The 20228-nt window shown below is 42.6% G+C and overlaps 1 protein-coding gene across 1 annotated transcript in view; it reads right to left on the bottom strand.

The window, feature by feature from the left end:
• The window catches only part of LOC308298458 (neural-cadherin), a gene marked incomplete at both ends in the record, with an annotated part of 162219 nt that overhangs the window by 51965 nt on the left and 90026 nt on the right, over positions 1-20228 (bottom strand). Inside the window, 4 exons of the mRNA XM_080742061.1 lie at positions 11402-11545; positions 13576-13762; positions 14626-14753; positions 16044-16293. Of these exons, the coding sequence (XP_080598187.1) occupies positions 11402-11545; positions 13576-13762; positions 14626-14753; positions 16044-16293 (709 nt within the window). The remainder of the gene's footprint in view (positions 1-11401; positions 11546-13575; positions 13763-14625; positions 14754-16043; positions 16294-20228) is intronic.

The following is a 20228-nucleotide window of genomic DNA, read 5'->3' on the forward strand; positions in this document are numbered from 1 at the left end:
AGAGAGGAGAGAGACTGGAATTATGTCCATGCATAAACAACACTAATATAAACAAGCAGCAATATGTATTTGGTTGGCAGCAGACATGATGCACGCTCACACACTGTGGATGCAAACACACACACAAGTCATCCTCCCCTGCTCCCCGTGCATGCACAGCTCAGTGCTCACACCAACATACAATATTCCTCCACTAATCTGCTGTGAGTCACCCACCGTGGACAGACAGGGGCTATCACAAATTTGGGAGAAAAACATGCTTTTCCCTTCACAGCGGGGCTCATTAGAGTCTCTCTCCCTCTCTCTCTCTCTCTCTCTCTCTCTCTCTCTCTCTCTCTCTCTCTCTCGCCCCTCTCTCTCCTAAGGCTCTGTACATAGATATTGTCACTTTCAGGTGGAAAACTTGTATGTCCAAATAAAACAGTTACTTTTCAGGAAAGGAAAAAAAAAAGAACCTGTGAATGTAGTTATTGATTTTTAGTCACACACCACTGGTAAATATTTATAAAACCAAGTCAGACTTCACCACTTTCACTTTAATTTTTATTTAAAAAGAAAACAACATGGCAGATCTACATCACTACTTTTGCGTGATAGTCTTGCATGGTGAAGTAGGGCATTCATTTACAAAAAGGGACTGCCCGTGTCCGAACGGAGGGACACACAGACAGAAGAGAGACAGTCAGACAGACAGACAGACAGACAAACAGACAAACAGACATGAATAACAGCATCAGGCAGAGACAGCTAAGAGTACGTAATACCTGTCACAGTTACATAGTGTACACAAGTCAAATTATCCGTCTCTATTTGGATACAAGTACTGTATATAAATGAATTATGAGTATTTTACTGTGTAGAGAGCCATTCTCTATATATACAGTAAATATAGATGAGATACAAACTGACGTGTCTCTCTTCCTGTCTTGTAGCTCAGGGGTAGAGAAACCGTCATTAGAACACAGAGGGTTCCCAGTTCGATACCGGGCTCCCCCAGAGTTAGTGTCGAAGAGTCCTTGAGCAAAACTCTGAACCCCTAGATGCTCCCGGTGAGCAGGTTGGTGTCTTGCATGGTTTCCTCCACCATCGGTGTGTGAATGGGTGAATGTAATGTACAATCTCTGTAAAGTCCCTTGGATAAAGTCACTACCGTATATAAATGCACCATTTACCATTTAAGGACAAGGAATACAACATGTGCTTCAAAATGAAAGGAACACAACTGAAAAGCAAAATTCTAACTAAAACTAGGAAACAAGAAACACTAGAAAACACAACAGGGATACATAACAAGACTCAGATCGTGACAGTTTATTTAAATCTGCAAGTGTAAAAATGTACCTGTATTAATCACAGAAAAATAAACACCAATTGTGCGTTCAAACTATCGCAGCTACAAAAGATGCAAAACTACAAAGCAACACAGTGTATCTGTTGCAGAGTCGTTGTCGAAGTATTGATCAACACGCTCGTTAGTGTCATCAGGCGTACGTACGAGGCGAGAGAAAAACGTAACGGAAAATAAAGTCAAGCAGGAATCGTGTGGAGAGCAAAGATGAGAGGAAATGGTTAAACAACACTAGGTTGTTTTGTAGCTTTGAAGCTACACTTGAAGCCAGATTTTGGAGCACCTATAAATGTTGGGTGCTGCTTGGTATCTTCGTGTTGCTGGCTTGTGGCCAGCAACACAAATTAATAGTAGACTAGTAGCTTTGTATCTGCCAGTGTGAACACACCGGTAGAATAAAGCATGACTTTGAAAACCTTTCCATTCATTCCAAATCACATTTTCTCCTCACAGAGCTTCAAGAGTTATGCAGATGGAATTTCCTTTCCATTAAAAGGCCATTCACACCTAGCACTTTAACTATAACGATAATATAAAACATAGTTTTACAAATCTAAACTACAGGCTCCCGCTGGACTACCGGTCCAGGCGAAAACCAGATAGGCTCAGTGTAGCCTGTCGCTGGTTCGAGTCCCAACCCCAACTACCTTTGCTGCGTGTCACTCCCTGTCTCTCTCCACATTTCCTGTCAGTCTACTGTCCTATCAATAATGCCATAAAAGCCCCCCCCCCCCAAAAAAAAAAACTAACTCAAGTTGATGGTAATAAAGTCCACAAAACAACTATAACAAAGACAACGGTGAAAAATATACTTATAGTGCTTGGTGTGAGTGTGAACAGCTCCAACTGGTTATAATGATCTATGATCACAAAGGTTTAGTTCCACAATGCACGGTTTTAAACATACCGGTAGTGCATTAAATCAGTGGTTCTCAACCTAAGGGGTTGGTCCCGAAACTATTTGGGGGGATCCCCAGATGATGAACTTGTTTTCTCACTCAACAGTAAACAAACCAACAACAAGTGTATAGAAGGCATCTGCACATTACTAAATTGACAATTTAAGGACTTTTTAATACCTCTAAAATGACAAATTAAACATTTGCCAAATTGTCAAACAGAAAAGGCAGAAATTGTGAAAATAGACGATCTACATTCTCAGAATGTAGATCGGCTATTTTCACAATATTACCGTGTTATACAAAAACAAAATGTAATGCCTCAACTCTTAGTGCTCATCAAGGTGGGGGGTCCCCAGTGCATTAAATGGCGCACAAAATCATCAACAGCACAAAATGTAAACAAGCAGTTTTTCCCCCCTGACAGAATCCTCGTCTTGAATATTTTCAAGACATTGAGTGATGAACTTCAGGTATGAGGAATAATAGTGTTCTGGAATAGAGTTCTTCAACACCCCCTGTCACCCTCCTACCCAGCGGTGGTGTAAAAAGTACTCACATATTTTAGCCTACTTAAGTATAAGTATCAATACTGCAATGTAGAAATACTCTGTTACAAGTAAAAGTCCGGAATTCAAAATGTACTTGAATAAAAGTATGAAAGTGTACTTAATGTACCAAAAGTAAAAGTACAAAATGTTTGAAAATAGCAGATCTACAAGCTCAAGCCTTTTCATTTTTCAAAGGTATAAAATAGGGCTAAAGTGGTTTATGTATGTGGTGTGGTTTGTATGGTTTGTTTGTAATTGTATGAATATTATAATATAATTTACATCGGCAAAGTTGTGAGGCGTTGTGAGCATGTAGATCGGCTATTTTCACAATTCCTGCCTCCCAATATTTGACAATATGGCCAACTGTTTTTATTTTATTTTAGAGGTATTAAAAGGGTCTTAAAAGCACTTTAGAAATGTGCAGATACCCTCTATACACTTAAACTTTATACGTTGGTTTGTTTACAGTTGAGAGAGAAAACCGTGTTTCACATTAAGCTAATCATCTGGGGACCCCCCCAAATAATTTGGGGACCCCCCTGGGGGTCCCGACCCACAGGTTGAGAACCACTGCTTTACACCACTGCTACCCAGCGATCTCCTCCCAACACTCCCAGCGAGCTGCAGTGGTGTGACTACGAGGAGGAGACTGAATGTAAATGTGGAAAATAATAAGGTATCATTTGACATTCCATGTTTGACTCGGAATGTGAACAGGGGAAATACCTTTACATGCATGCACCTGGGAAACAACTAAAGACAGACTGACATGCAAGGACACATGGACACACGTATGCATGCACGCACGCACGCATCGTGCATATCGTCGCTGTCGAGCAGAAACCTCGTATCTCCAAGTTATTCTTTCGTAAAGTAAAGCCCTGCTTCATCATAAAAGACTGTCGCACAAGACTAGTGAAAATAGCCGATCTGATAGTTCTGCTATTTTCACTACTTTAAATCATTTGTAAAATGATAAATACAAAATAAACGATTTTGGACATACAAGGTTTCCACCCGACAACAACATATACTTCGCCGTACAACCGTGACTTGACAGAAATCCGTTGTTTCTAGCGAGCAATGCAGTCATAACGGTGAAGTATAAATGACACACCCACCCCGCCACACCCAAATACTGTACACACAAATGTAGAGCCCAGCGGCATGAAGGCTGTTTTGGGTCTAGCCATGTCTCTGTTTGCCAGGACCAAGGAGACTTTAGGAGACAAACACCATCTGTGGGAGACATGTCGGACCGTCATTACAACATGCCATGCTCCTCCTGGGAGCGTGTGCGTGTGTGGACATGGTGTGTGTGTGTGTGTGTGTGTGTGTGTGTGTGTGTGTGTGTGTGTGTGTGTGTGTGTGTGTGTGTGCGTGTGCGTGTGCGTGTGCGTGCAGCGGGAGGCTTAAGTGCACCGGTCCGTCACAGCCTCTGAGCACGATCTGTCATGACACTTGCCGAGAGGTTGAGCGTGTCGTGTGTGTGTGCGAGTAAGAGGAGTAGCTCCAGCGGTTTCTGCCTCCGGCAAACCTCCCTAATGATCGGTCTGACCATATGGTGCTGCCCCCTTAACATAGGCTACACATGCAAAGGCTCACGCACGCACGCACGCACGCACGCACGCACACACACACACACAGAATGATATGCACTGACACACAGGCACGTACACTACACACATACACACACACACACACGCACAAGGGGACCGCAGCAGATTTAATTTGCAGCATTGCAGGAGCCTCGACATTCAGATTAAGGAAAGTCACAACAGTACTTCTTTTAGACTGAGAGTCAAGTTGTCCCCTGGCATGGATGGCAGGTCAGTTCTAGCACTCTGCACGTCGAGAATGCTACGCACACCAAGGTCCTTATGGTGGTGCCGGGCCCATGGCAGAAAAATCTAAATGGTAGTCTTCAAATGACAAGAAGGTGGCCACACTCTTGTAGCCACAGTGCCAACATCCCTCCATCTCCCCTCTGCCACCCCGGGGAGAACCCCGAACTGAGCTCATGCTTTCCTCAGTACATGAGGAGTGAGCAGGCCGCTTCTTATCCCCTGACAGGGGGGAGTTTCCCCGGTAGGACATAGCGCGCAGAAGGAACACGTTATTCCAACCGGTTCCTTTCTCCTCCATCAGAGTAACCTGGAACCATGCTTTTCCGACTCTTGTAAGATACCCAAAAACTATTATAAATAAGAGGTTTCCTCTGTTTATTGATCATAAATGATTCACTCAATGTCGGATAGATATTGGGTAGGAAAACAAAGCTATCACAGAGTAAAAAGAAACCAATGTTTCGGCAGGTAACTGATACCCTGAAGAATGGTAGACTACCTATTAAGCTTTAGCACTATGCTGCTGAAGGTCAGGGAAGCTAAGAAAACAACCTCGAAGGCCCTGACACAGCTTGCAAGAAATAACGGCAACTAACAGCAACAGATCAGATCACTTTGCACAATCTCACGTCATAAATACTGCACTGGAAAACACTGCAAAGACTACAGCCGAGTGTCAGCTGATGTATGCTCCGCTCCGCACCTGCATGAGTGGAAATAATTCTTCATAGGAGGATTTGGCAGCAGTCTGTATTCTTAATCCAAGGAGAAAACCCACAGAAAGACAACTGGCAAGACAAAAACGGAGTATTTTCATGCCACTCTGGAATCCTGTTTATACGGTCTCATTTTGTGTACGCTCTGAATACAAATTGAGAATATGTCATATATGGCTATTCATTCAAAATAACCAATTCATTGACATGAACATTGCGTTGGTGTGCCCTCTTTTCTAGCTGTCATTGGCTTGCTACGCTACTCACTTCTGTTTCTCTTCTTCTTTATGCAGGCTGAACAGCCCAACAGAGAGCTCTCTACTCACCAACAATACGCTCTATGCACAGCAGCCATATTGGTAGGAAATTATTGGGCCTCTTCCTTACTTCCTTCACAGGTGTTACCAATGGTTCTGATTAAGGCTCTGTTCCATTTGGTTCTTAAATGTTTTGATTTCAAGAACCACCATAACTCTGAGAGTGTACAAATGGAACCAAACAAATGTGGTTCCATTTGTACACTCTCAGAGTTATAGTTACAGTTAATCGAAGTCACCTAATTTACAGCAAATTAAATCCTGCACATAATTCTACCTTCATTAAAAGGCTGAACTCTGACTGTGGAGGGAGTTGGGGAAATACAGTAGGTGGATGCTCTGACTTTTTGCTTTGACTTTTTGATGGCGTGTCATTAAAATGTATGTTGACATGGCACACAGACTATCTACACGGATCTACTGTATCTGCTATAGACCAATGTAATGAATGTTACACATTATAGTATACACATAGGGATGGGACGATACGCGATATTATTGTTTATCGTGATAAAAAACACAAAGGATGATCGTATCGTGGAGATTTAATTTATCGTGATATCGTCCTCCGTCATGCACTGGGATCAATTAACCTATTATTTGCCAAGCTGCATATCCGGTACCACTTAAACCCTCTATAATTGGGAAAAGGTACTTATAATATAGGTACTTGATACAGTCTTTTTTCACTCTCTATCAAATGTCTTTGCCAAAAAGTAGCTCACAACGCATCGTGTTGTGAGCTTGTAGATCAGCTATTTGTTGGCAAATGTTCCACCCCAGGATTATAGATTTTGATTATCGTGATAATATCGTAAATCGCGATTTCTTTTGTCACAATCTTTTGCCAAAATGGGATCAATCGTGATATGAACGTTTCATATCGTCCCATCCCTACACACCAACACACAAACATTCCATCCTTCTACACCTTAACATGAGACCAGACAAATATACTTGCATATGTTTACTGACAGACCTGAGGCTAAACTCTGCTAAAAACATCAAACTCAGCAAAAAGCAAAGCGCAAAGAGGGGAAAAAAAACCCTCTCTTGATCTTATTACCAAAGTTACTTAGTTCGGCATATTTTCCACTTGGTGGACTAAACAGGATCCTGAAAGCTTGACTGGCGACAAAAGCCTTTGCGGCTAATCAGCTTTGAGGTGAAGACGGTTAAACAGGGGGTCCGTGAAAATTCTCCCTCCGTTTCCAGGCGCCCACCACCCATCCGCACACACATGCACACAGGCACGCACGCACGCATGCGAGCGCACACACACACACACACACACACACACACACACACACACACACACACACACACACACACACACACACACACACACACACACACACACACACACACACACACACAAAATGGGATCAGGCCTCTAATTATTTCAATCCCCAGCAGAGTTCCATTTGGAAAAAGAAAAAACATTTGGAATTTCATAGCAAGTGAGAGACACTCTATGTTCTCTGGAATGAAAAGACTGAATAAAAGGACGAGGGTAGATAGTTTAGAGACTGCAGACGTCATATGGGAGAATGCAAATCAAATCAAGAAAATGAATGATTATAAAATCATCAACAAACATAAAAAGCTGAAATATGGATACAAGGTTTCTGCCCGAAAGCGACGTTATGAATGCATGCAACACCACAGCCTAACGTTTTATTTATCATTAGTCATTTATTTTATCACATGTCCATGTCCACATGATGAAGCATCTCCCATGTTGAATGTCCAGTCCCATATTTCAGAGTGATGGTTTGATTACTGTGACCTGCTCTACCCATATGGTCTATACACACTCACTGCTACAGAGAGCTGCCCTTGGCCTCACAGTAACCAATGTATTAACAATCACTGTCACCTTGTGAACAGCTTGCTGAACGTACGTGTGTGTGTGTGTGTGTGTGTGTGTGTGTGTGTGTGTGTGTGTGTGTGTGTGTGTGTGTGTGTGTGTGTGCACGCGCGCGTGCCTGCGTGCGTGCGTATGTGTCTGGGTCATCAGCGTTATGACCATATTTTGTTGATGTTGGCAGGTGTTGAGGTGCAGGTGACCCTCCCTGTCCACATATAAACTGGAGGTCAGGCAAACTCATTTGTCACACACGAAGCACACACACACACACGCACGCACACTCACACACACCTGGAGCCGTGTGTAAACCCTGTGTGAATGCCTCTGTTTTGAAGGATGAGTGGGAGGATGGCTATGAGAGCCGGCAGACAGACACGGCAGGCTGCAGCGCTCTCTGAACACTGACAGGATTTCCTCCTGAGCCGAAGGTGTTAGGCTTCCTGTCGGCCCTGCCTTCAACCTGTTGTCACCCCCGATAAGATCCACACAGCACATCACCTCTTCAATCTGAAGCCTGATTTATACTTAGTTGTGCGATGGAGCCCAGATACATTGTGAGCTATGTATTAATGATGTATTTGTATGTATTACAGATGAATTGAGTACCAGACCCTGGGGCTTTCAGTTTTATCCTTTTAGCAAAACGTTTGACTGTATACCTGTACTGTTAACAATCTAGTTAACACTTGCCATAGTTTTGCCATAACTAATGTCAGTTAACTGCCAAGGCTTTTTCCTATTGTATTTACTAGATTTTCGATGGCCGTTCAAAGTCTTTTCTTTCACGCGGAGAAGAAAAAATACAACCGCGATGATCTGTGTGTAAGCTATGGTCCACAGCAAACAGGCCGTTTTGACCAAACGCGCGAAATGGGAGAAGAAGCTAAATTGAGTTTTTTTTGCTCACTCTCAGCCATGGCAGCACGGGGGCTGTTGGTTACTATGGTAACCAGTTAACACGTCTCTGGACGTGTTAACGGGGCCGCGGAACTTCACAGGGGGGGAATCGTTAACGCTCAATCAATCAATCAGGCTTGTAAATCTGTCATATTTGGTAGTGGACATCGTTAAAGTATCCTTGTCAAACTTGACGCTAAAGCGTTATGCTATTAACTCAGTTAGCGCCGGGCGACTTTACGAGCGACTAGTTCACTATGGCGTTTGGTGCCGAGCGACTCGGAGCGACTTTTATATAAAAGCATTGTTTAAGCTTTTAATATGTGTTTATAGACGGAGCGAAATGGTTAGCTTACCTCAGCTAATGTCCACACGTAAACCGTGAAAAAAAAGGATACGATTATGACGTCACCTTTAAACCAGGGCTTCCTGTTGACAACAGGCCTCTGCTAGCGTTAGCCTCAATGCAACCATCCGACCCTCACGTAGCTTCACTAGGTCGGATTTTGATTCTGAAACTTTCTGTGTGGCATCTATATACGTCCCGATGCCCATACCAATGGTGGTTTGAGACGATCAAGCACGAATTGAACAGTATTGAGCTGAAATGGTGACCGGCGGCCCGTCCATGTTAAGTCAATGAGGACCAAGTCAGCGTCTCATCCTGTTATGTGGATTTAAACAGGCTTAACATGGGACCATGTCAGTGTATGGTGTATGGTGGTCTCTAGTGGTCATCTGGTGGTATGGTATGGTGAACGTGCATTCGTTAAGGTGGTCTGGTTAAGGTGGTCTGGGGGGATACAAAATAGCTATTTCCTGGCGTTATAAGCGCACATTCATATTCATATTTTGGAAATCTGGCCCTGTATGAGTTAAGAAATACAGATCATCAACTGAGGATGACACTTTACAGTATACTTGTGTGGTAAAGATGAATTTCAGGCAAGCTTTACCACTGAGGGAAAAACAGGGCGACAAAAAGATGGAACGAGAAAGAAACAAAGGAAGAGAGATACATGCACGCACACACGCACGCTCATAAACACACACAGAGCCAAGACCTGCTGACTCGGCAGGGTGCAGTGCTTAGCAGGATCGTGTGTCGTGTTTTACAGCTAATCTTCCCACTAATACAGCTCATCTCCTCCACCCAGACACCTGCCTGAGGGGGCCAAACTTGAGCCAAAATGGCCGCCCCCCCCCATCTAATTCAGTCACTCCTGTGGGCCCTACACGGGTAGCGCCTAATTAACAGCAAGTGCTGTTGTCGAGATGGTAAATTCTGGAGTGCTGAGCTGCTGAGGGACAAGCGAGTCACATATGGGAGGGAATTACTGCTGTTGTTTGCACTAGTTTGCTATCTTAGCACTTCTTAATTCCGCATTCAGCGTATTTTCTCCAGGATCTGAATGCTTCTTCAAATCCCGTAGCGGGATCTGTCTGAAGGGGGGGATAAACACAACATCCGACAACCTTTCCAACAACAGCACATTAGCGGGGAAGAACAAAAGCGTCTTCTTTAATCTAAGATGGTGGCCTCTTAACCTCTTCGTCGGCAGCTCACTGAATGGAACGTAGCAGCTTGCTAAATCAGATATCATTCGCACCTGAACACCCCGCCACAGAGGGGTGACGTTTTTCACCAAAAAAACAACGTGCCGCGCACAGAGAGACCCCGACAGAATATGCACAGCTGTCATTAAGAGACCAGAAATGCTCATGGTTTTTCTTTTTTTCCTTTTTCTCATTTATTCATTTTCAGCGGAGGAGAGGAACGAGGGACAAACAAAAACAGAGAGACAAACATCAAATGAGGACCTCGGGGGAGCGGGGCTCTGCCTCCCACATCCACCGCCGAGATCTGCTAACAAGCTCTGACAAAAAACAACAACACATGAGGTACTGAAAAAAAGACTGACAGGAAATGATGGTGAGCGAGCGGAGAGAGGGATAGAGAAGCATGGAGACAGACACGCATACAGAGAGAGAGAGAGAGAGAGAGAGAGAGAGAGAGAGAGAGAGAGAGAGAGAGAGAGAGAGAGAGAGAGATGTATGGGGAGGGAAATATATTCTTTTCCCAAAATATTGTTTGCCTAAATTTATCTACAGTACCATAGTTTTTCCCTCACTGGATGTGGAACTTTCAAGAGATGGCAAGGTGCTTTCATCACCATGAGAAGGTTGATGTGACTGGATCAGATACACCCGAGGAAATTGAATACAGACACGCATCCCTCACACCACAAACTTTGTAGTTGTTGTCAATTAGTGGTCACAGTGGTTATGTACTGCAGATGAGCCCAATGACATACCAACCAGCTCATCAGCCCCCTTATTCTATGATCCAAGTTGGGTTCCCTGTAAGCACTCACCCTCATTTAACACTCACTCACTGCCCGGAATATTTAACCAAACCACCACCCATTGCCAGCTATCTTTGGTTTTTCCTTACCACCCAATGTTTTTACATTTTTCGCAGCTTGCAATCCATAGTTATCAGCCATTGAAAAACGCACTGTTTTGACAAACACGAGACACGGAATACATGAAAGCCATGGAAGCCATGGAAGAGGAGAAAATGTCAATTCTGTGAAAAACTTAAACAGGAAGTGGATGGAGAGCATGACGTCATTTCTTATGTTCCGTTTCCGCTGTTATTTGGTCACTAACTTTAAAAATACAATGAACTCAAAATGACGAGAATCTCGTCATTGGCAGTATAGGACAAAATGATGATATTTCTGTCAGTGAATCATTTGAAGTACTAGAGGTAGCTCCATCAGCTCCTGATGCTTTACTAAATGTCCATTATAGTTGCACAGATGAGAAAGCCAAAACGCCTGCCCTGGTGGAGGTTATAATCGCATTGAAGCCTGATGTCTGAGTACCACCTGCTCACCCCCTCAGACAGGGCTTCCATGACAACCAACGCAGACATCAAATGACTCACCTTCATCCCCATCGTTGGCTGTGACAGTGATGACGACAAAGCCCACCTCCTTGTCCTCTTCCACGCTCACCTCGTACACCGGCTGGTCAAAAGCCGGGGCGTTGTCGTTGACGTCCGTCACAAAGATCCTGACATAGGCGGTGTCTGTGGAAACAGAAAATAATCTTTGGTTTGTTCACATACAGAAATCTGGACAGTCCATTTATAGGTACAAATAGCGAAAAAAGCCATGGGCATCGCAACGCAATGCAGGCTTGTAGGGTAAATCTGCTATTTCCACTATTTCTGAATGTTTGTATGATTTAGGATTTCTTTTTAAATAATATTAATATAAATATAATGGCAGGCATAATATAAATAATGGCACGCCCAAAATAGGGACACCAGGGTGAAAGTGATTAACTCGTCCTAAAATCTCCTGATAAATGATGTACAGTACATGCGTCATCATCATGAGTATGCACTCAAAATAGACTGGTAAAGGTTCAGTAAGCTTTAGTGTTGTGACCCTCAACAATTATCACTTTGCTTAGACCTGTTATTGGCCAAGATCATTAAAAGGGCAATTACTGTATACCAGACTTAAAGGAGGATTCCGTGCTTAATCGCTTTCACACCTTTTTTTGTTGTTATTTTGTTGCCAAAAAACTAGTTCAGCTGTTTTAGTTTTGTTTTAGTTTTTTCAAAAGACACAATATTGTCCATTTTGGCCAACCCGACCACAGCTCAAAACGGGAGCGGTGTTGCTGATGCAAATCTGCTTATTCCATCTCTCCAAAATCAATCAAACTTTTCCGGTAATTATCTGCTGTTTATAAACACACTGTTGAGCTAACATGCATATGTTGGGTGCCCGCTGGCCTACTGGTCCAGGCGCATACCACTTAGGCATTGCCACATAAGCATGGATGCCTGGCGGCATTGCCGGTTCGTTTCCCGATCCGGACGACCTTTGCCACGTGTCATTCCCCATCTCTCCCCCATTTCCTGTCAGTCTATTGTCCTATCAATAAAGGCATAAAAGGCAAAAAAAACATGCATGTTACTCCAGGGTTATGTCTATGTTGAGAGTTGTAAAACGGTTCACTCGTGATCAAAATCTCGTCTCACGAGACTTCTGAATCCAATTTTCCTTTAACGGCTTCCACTCTCCTACACAGAGATACATCACATGGACAGAAAGACCTCTGCTCCAAGAGACTGATTTACAGTCAGTACTTACATCAGAAATTCAGCAACAGATTTAATTTTCAAATCTCAAGGATACAAAATATAGAACTATATACAGTATGAAGCTGAAATAAACTATTGATGTATGCAATGATAAAAGAAAAATGTATTATTTACCGGTATTTTGTTGTATATGTGTTTCGTTTGTTTGTTTTTGCGGAAGAAGTTGTATTTTCACACTGTTCATTGTTCACTGTTCCATTTCCATGGAAACGGCTAGTATAAATTCCAACCATAACACCATAATATGGATTGATATATTATATCCATCCCTGCGCAGGAGCGTGAATTGAATCCTAAATTTGCAACAATCAAAAAAAACAATATTGCAACCAAGAGAATCACTTTTCTGTTGTCTGACAAAACATTCTGCAAAACGTTATATATATAAAGTAATAAAATAGAATGCTTGTTTCTCAGTGACTCTACACAAAGGGGCTTTTAATGTAACAACTTCCATGTGCCCACAGGTCATCATCACTTGACCCATAAATGAGTATGTCAACTTTTAGTTCAAGAAAGAAAAACAGGAAAATGGCAAGGGCATCCTTTTCCCCCAACCGCAGCAATGTAATGAGCAATACTGAAAAGAATATTATCTGTTAGTCACAGCTGCGTTGGAAGGAAGCTCCAGAGGCTTTGATGGGCTGGCAGATAGCGTGGCAATGGAGGGGTGTGTGTGGAGCTGCTGCCTTTTAGTTGTACCAGTAGTACAGTGTGCATGTCATTGACCCAAAGCCCTGATTGGTTATTAGCCTGTGCCATTAGCGCAACGCCAAAGATGTGTTAATGCATGGGTCTTCAACAGGGGATCCGGGACCCCTAGGGTTTTACTCCTAACCTGTGATGTGACAATAAAGCTGATTCTGATTCCTTTTAGCCTGACATTCGCTTGCCACTGCAGGTGTGAATTCAGGGTAAGCGTGTATGAAGTAAGTACCCACCAGTATTGGGCTGGCCTTGCTGACTAGGCCTTGCAGACTCAGAGCTGTCCTGGGACTGGACCTCAATAAGGTAGGAGCCCTTCTGTTCGCGGTCGAAGGAGGCTCGCGTGTGGATCACACCCGTGTAGGAGTTGATGCTGAAATACTGGGAATCCCCACTCTCATCCTTCAGAATCACATAGTTTATCTGCAGCCCCGGAGAAGAAAATGTACACAAATTAACAATCAATCAATCAATCAATCAATCAATCAATCAAATCAATCAATCAATTCAATTAATCAATCAATTAAGCAATCAATTAATCAATCAAATAAACATATATTTTATTAGAAAAAAATTATAATAAAAAGAAAAGGAGTGCAAGACATGAAATTAAACCATCCTGATTATTGAGAACATTTACACTAAACTGTGTCCAGTTTTTCAGTTTTCTGCTTTCTCTCACGAATAGCCCATGTAGTAACTCTGCTTAAAGGACAACTTTGTTTTTTTACAACAAGGGTTCATATTTTAGATTGTAATTAGAGAAAAGAAAAAGTGAGTGTTAAAATGTTTTCATTTGCTTTGTTCTATTGTTTTATCGCGTTTACCGGGCTAAAATGTGGGGCATGCGTACGCATGGGGGCATGCATACAAGTGGCTAAATATGTATTTTTAGACACAATAAGCCAGCAGTTTCTTTATTGCTATTTTCAGTAACACTTCTAGCCCCCATAAGTCACATCCAACCATGAAAGGTTGCGTTGTATCTCGGGAATGGGCTTATTCGGTGTAAAATGACATATTTAGCCACTTGTACGCATGCCCCCAACCACTGAAATAAAAATCTCTAAACCAATAGAAAGAAGTAAATTAAATAATTTTAACACTCATCTTTTATATTCTTTAATTACTATCTAAAATATGAACCCTTGTTGTAAAAAACTAAAGTTATCCTTTAACCCTTGGCATATGTACACGTACCCCCATTTGAGAACCACTGCTGTATGTTACAGGTATGTTAACCGCCTTAGCTACATATTCTCCTACGGAGAAACATTGTTCTTTACCATTCCATGAAGACCAGAGTCCAAGTCGGTTGCTAAAACCTGAGCCACTGATGTTCCAACTTCAGCCCCCTCGGGAACAGTAGCCTCGTAGGTGGACGACAGGAAGAAAGGAACGTTGTCGTTCACATCTGTCAGAGGGAGAGATAATGTGGTTTGCCACTCTTTCAGTTCACAGATTTGTGAAGTGAATCAAAAAGTAAAGAACTGTAAAGTCTCACTTAAACTCCCCTCAGAGGAAATTCACACATTAATGGAAGTGTAATTATTATTAAGGAGGCATTAATAATAAAAATAAACCCTGGAGACCTCAGTCAGTCTGACAGCTGGTTTTCTAAGCCAATTATGCAGCTAAATATTGGCTTGTTGAAAACCAATCAAAGTCTGGAAATATTTTCCACATTGTTTGCAACTTTGTTGGCCCACTAAGCGAAACTTATCGGTGAGTCACTGTGAAATGAGGCGGATTGAAGCTAATGCTCCTAGCTGTTAGCCTGCCAGCGGACGACGAGGGATGTCTGAACTACTTTGTTGTTCCAACTCTCTCTGTGTCATTTATCAGCTCTATCGCTTATTAAGGCTGAGTTTCTGCACAGTTCTGTTTTCTGAAGGTTGGTTTCCATGAAGCAGAGTTATTTACTGGCAATGATTACACAACCATACTGTCCTCATACTGTATCCCACCCTGTCAATTGTATAATTTTGTGCATACTCACTCACTCTTTCTTTCTTTCACAGCATGCATACCGGTATATACACACTCACACCCACACAGCAACCTCTGCTACCTTTCTTACAGTGTTGATTTCGTCGACAAAAGCTATGATGACTAAAAGTAAGACTAAATATATTGACACTTTCGTCAACAAATAAAACATTTTAGGGATGGACTAGTGGAGAAGAGATACAGTATAACTAAAAGACGAGTCATTTTATATTTGGTTGCTCTCAAGTGTTGCTCTCTGAAAATAGCAGATCTACAAGCTCACAATTATGAGCTTGTAGATCGTGTGAAATCAGCCATTACGACGCCACCAAGGCCCGCCAAAATACATTGGTGTCGACTAAATCAACAGTAGATTTAATCGACTAAAGTCTTATAATATTTAGTCGACTAAAACTAGACTAAAACTAAAACTTTTCAACTAAACAATAACAATTCTATTCAAAAGATTATGACTAAATCAAAATCAAACTAAAAGTGTCATTCCCACCGGGTACGATAAAGATAACTATAACGATATGTCAGCGTTCACATCAATTATGTCTGCATTATAGTAGTGGCGTGGACGCTACCATCCACTTGAGTTGAGAAAGATTTTTAAAACTATATCTTTATCTTTATCTTTATCTTTATCGTGCCCGGTGGGAACGGCACTTACCTCACACCCACAAAGACAACCTCTGCTACCCTGTCTTACCTGTAACGTTGACGTAGACCGTGGTGAAAGAGGCCAGGGGGACCGCGGCCACGTTCTGCACGCGGACCCTCAGCGTGAAGAAGCGCGTGGTCTCATAGTCCAGGTTCTCAGCCACCAGGATGGAGGCGGAGCCGTCCGCCCGGTTGGGCTTTATGTAGAACCTCACCGGCATGTTGGTCTCTGGAACCTGGCCCTCCTCCAGGTTATAGGTCACTCTGGGGTCTCCCAGGGGAGACGTTGCCTTGATAGTCTGCAGGTGATGGGGAGAGAATAACATGGGAATGACATTAGTTGGTGTGTGTACTGTACTCCAACAGTTTCCCAAACAGTGGGTCGCAACCATAGACTGTAAAAAAAATATGGACGGTGCGAAGCCATTGGTTTCTATGTGGCGAAAATTATGCTTTTTTTGTCCCTTGTATGGGTGTCGCCATCATTGTTTGAATGGTACCCCAGGAATCATAAGGAATGCTATTGGGTGCCAACGGTCACGTGCAACCGCAGGGATACATGGGAGAATGTGGTCGGAGCCTCCCGAAATACAGTACACGAAGAAGAACACAGCCGGCTGGTATCAGTTTAGTTGTCCACACCCCCCGCAAATTTATCATCAATTTTAACATAAATGGGACCATATTTGCACAAAACGCATATCATGGTAATTGAAAGGCAGTTTTTCACTAGCGACAGGAACCATAAAATATTCATGACAATGTTTATTAAGGTTAGAAAGTCAAAGAGGAAAATGAAAGGGGTCCGGTGGAGAACAAATCTTTTTCGTACCTCGCGGGGGGAAAACAGCGCAAGTAGCGGCCAATCATGGGATCTTTCTCTTCCGGGAAAGCTTCATGAATAATCCAGGCAACAACACCCCTGGTCGCAACCCATTTGTGGGTCACAGACCAATTTTTATAGGTCACAACTAAAGCATTAGAAGTCAAATAAGCACGCACATCTTGCAAAATTCTCCGGGTGCTGAGATAAAATACATACAGACAGCAAGAAAGGAGGAGGCCCGCACCGTGGGCATAGTTACCTGATTACATCAACATTGTGAGCAGCTGGGGTTCACTGCTACTCACCCCTTTGTGCTTGTATTTAACATTCACATTTCCTGTTTGTTACCATGCCTGACGAAGACCCATGTTGGCGTCGAAACGATGCCAATAAAACACATTTTCTCAGGTGTCGGCCGCTTCAATGTTCTACCGTGTTTCTGGGGGTTTGGTGACGACCCAGGTTTGAATCTGACCCTCGTCTTAACTAGCATGTCTTGAGGTTTTCTTACAAAAAAAGAATAGAAGAACCTTTCTGTAAAAAATTATAATTAACATTTTAGAACCAATTATTCCACAATAAAAGGTATAACATATCGGAATACGACTGGCAAAAGTGCCTGTCTTTGGCAAAAGCTGCATAGCCAAAATGAATTAGCATCATTAGAGTGTGGGTCCATCTAAATCAGCAAAGCCATCAGTCTGCCGATGTGCTGACTCTACTTAACTGGGAATACATTACACACACTACCCTGTGCAATCCATCAAACCGCCTATCGAGCTAATATTGACACATTATGGAGTCGCTTTCCATAAGGTGAGTGTATCTGTGTTTGAGTGTGCCTGTGCTCGCGCGTACATTACATTACAGTATGTGTGTGTGTGTGTGTGTGTGTGTGTGTGTGTGTGTGTGTGTGTGTGTGTGTGTGTGTGTGTGTGTGTGTGAGCGGATGAGGCACCTCTGTCTGTCCTCCCTGACTCAGAATTTTAAGCTCCATGGCTTTTGCAAATGCTCCCAATTTCTCTGGTTTTCACCGGGGAAGAGAGAGCAGAGGCGGAGAGAAGCTAAAGTGACAGGGAATAATGTGGAGAAGTCTATCGCCATCTCACACACCTGGGTACGGTGGTGGGCAGCCAGCCAGGGAGGATTTCACATACATGCTGGCGTCATCCACTCCCTTTCTGTCAGTGGTGGCAAGAGTACTCTAATCTTTTACTTAGTAAAAGTATCCACACTGCAATATAGAATTACTCTGTTACAAGTACTACATGTACTTAAAGTACATAAGTACTCATTATACAGAATGTCCCATTTTCCAAGTTTTCAAATGTATACAGATATTTGAAAATAGCAGATCTACAAGCTCACAATGCGCCACATCGTGACGCATTGTGAGATTGTAGATTGGCTATTTTCAAATGACCAAAATGTATATAGGACTAAAGTGGTTAGTGTATGTTTTGTAATAATGATCAAAATCTACAAAGTAAAATAAAGTTTTCAAATACATTTTGTGGAGTAAAAGTAAAAAAATTGATGTAGTGGAGTAGAAATAAAAGTATTGGAAATTGGAAATACCAATGTAAAGTAAAAATCACACCCGTGTGAAGTGGAGCTGTGTGTGTGTGTGTGTGTGTGTGTGTGTGTGTGTGTGTGTGTGTGTGTGTGTGTGTGTGTGTGTGTGTGTGTGTGTGTGTGTGGATCATGTGTACCGATTTTTGTGACATTTGAAGAAAATATGTAGGAAAAGGAGCAAAAAGTGTGTTTTGGAGAAAATTCAAGATGGCGGAAAATCTATCATGGCGCAAATGGGCGTGGCCTATATGGGGAGATGCGTCATGACCCAAGGAATCCAGGGAAAAAATATTTTTAATTTTCCGACCTACGGTTCAAGGGTTACAGGCCAAAACGTAAAGTGGGGTGTTATGGCGCCACCATGCGGCCAAATGACACAATTATTTTTTATTTAATCCTTGAAATCATTATGAACCTCCTCTCCAAGTCTTGAAACTCTAGCCCCTATGGTTTGCGAGAGACAAATAATTGAATGTGAGTTTTTGCGATTCCCATTATAAGTCAATGGGGAAAATTAATTCACTAATAAATTAATATCAATTAAACTATTGAACCTTTCTCTTAGCAAGTTACTAGCCCACGATTCCCGAGTAAGCCGGTCGATTTGACATATGGCGCGAGTGTGTGGTGGCAAAACTGTGGGACTAGTAGCGTGCCGAAGTTTAGGAAGTTCAGGCTACATACAGACACACAGACAGACCCACAAAGCCACGTATAGGGAGCCTGTGTTTCACACAGCTCCAAAAATACCTCAAAATTGTACAGTACTTAAGTAAATGTACTTAGCTACTTTACACCACTGCTTTCTGTTAACGTTTATGTTGCGGGGTCAAGAGATCACTGATGGAAAAGCAGCTTTAAATCAAGTCCTTGAATGAAGCTGTGACCAATACAAATTTGGTTAGTGACCCACAAATGGGTCCCGACCCACTGTTTGGGAACCAGTGCTGTAGACAGAGCACAGTAGATGTTGAATAATAATATGTATAGTCTAACTGTCCATAGCAGTATTTTATTGCCCCTTTGCACTGTTTGTGAACTCTTGCTCTCCATGTGTCTTTATATGTCATCTTGTACAGTGGAAGTCATTTAACAACATGCACAACTGTCATGACACACATTCTCTACGCGTATACAGTACATGGTGATTTAAGTGATCATGATTTGCACGGGAATCAACTGTTCCAATCTCTTTTTAAACTTAAGAGATCAAAGCAAATTTGTGATTCAATTCCGGAGACGGATTTATCCCTGAAACGGTTATATTCATCCATTAAGAATCCAAGCCAAAGACCAAAAGACTATAGCTAACTGAGTGACCCCCCTGCCCCCCCTCCGACTCGCTTCACAGCTGTGCATTGTCAAGAGCAAAGTTATTGGTCTCAACAGCTCCAATGGCACTGAAAACCATAAATGAAAACAAACTTTAACAAAGATGACACTACAAAGTACACAAGAGCATTTCAGAACCCAGTGGCTTCCAAGAATTCAACATTCTAGCACTATAGAGTTGTTTTTATTTTCAGATTTCAGACCTTGTATGGACATTTCTTGAACTCAGGGAATACTTCCCTGCTTGCTGCTACACATTTATTAAAACCCAGCGTGGTAATTTAACTTGAGCACGTGTTTAAAGTTAAATTACCACGAAAAGGAAAAGGAACGAAGACTTTTGACCTCCCACTAAAGGGTCAAGGTGTGTGTGTGTGTGTGTGTGTGTGTGTGTGTGTGTGTGTGTGTGTGTGTGTGTGTGTGTGTGTGTGTGTGTGTGCGCGCGCGCGCGCGTGCGTGCCTGCATGTGTGTTCTTTGCTCCACAGTGAAATGGTATGACC

The sequence above is a fragment of the Nannobrachium achirus genome, assembly GCF_963921795.1.
Source record: "Nannobrachium achirus genome assembly, chromosome: 2".
Lineage (NCBI taxonomy): Eukaryota > Metazoa > Chordata > Actinopteri > Myctophiformes > Myctophidae > Nannobrachium > Nannobrachium achirus.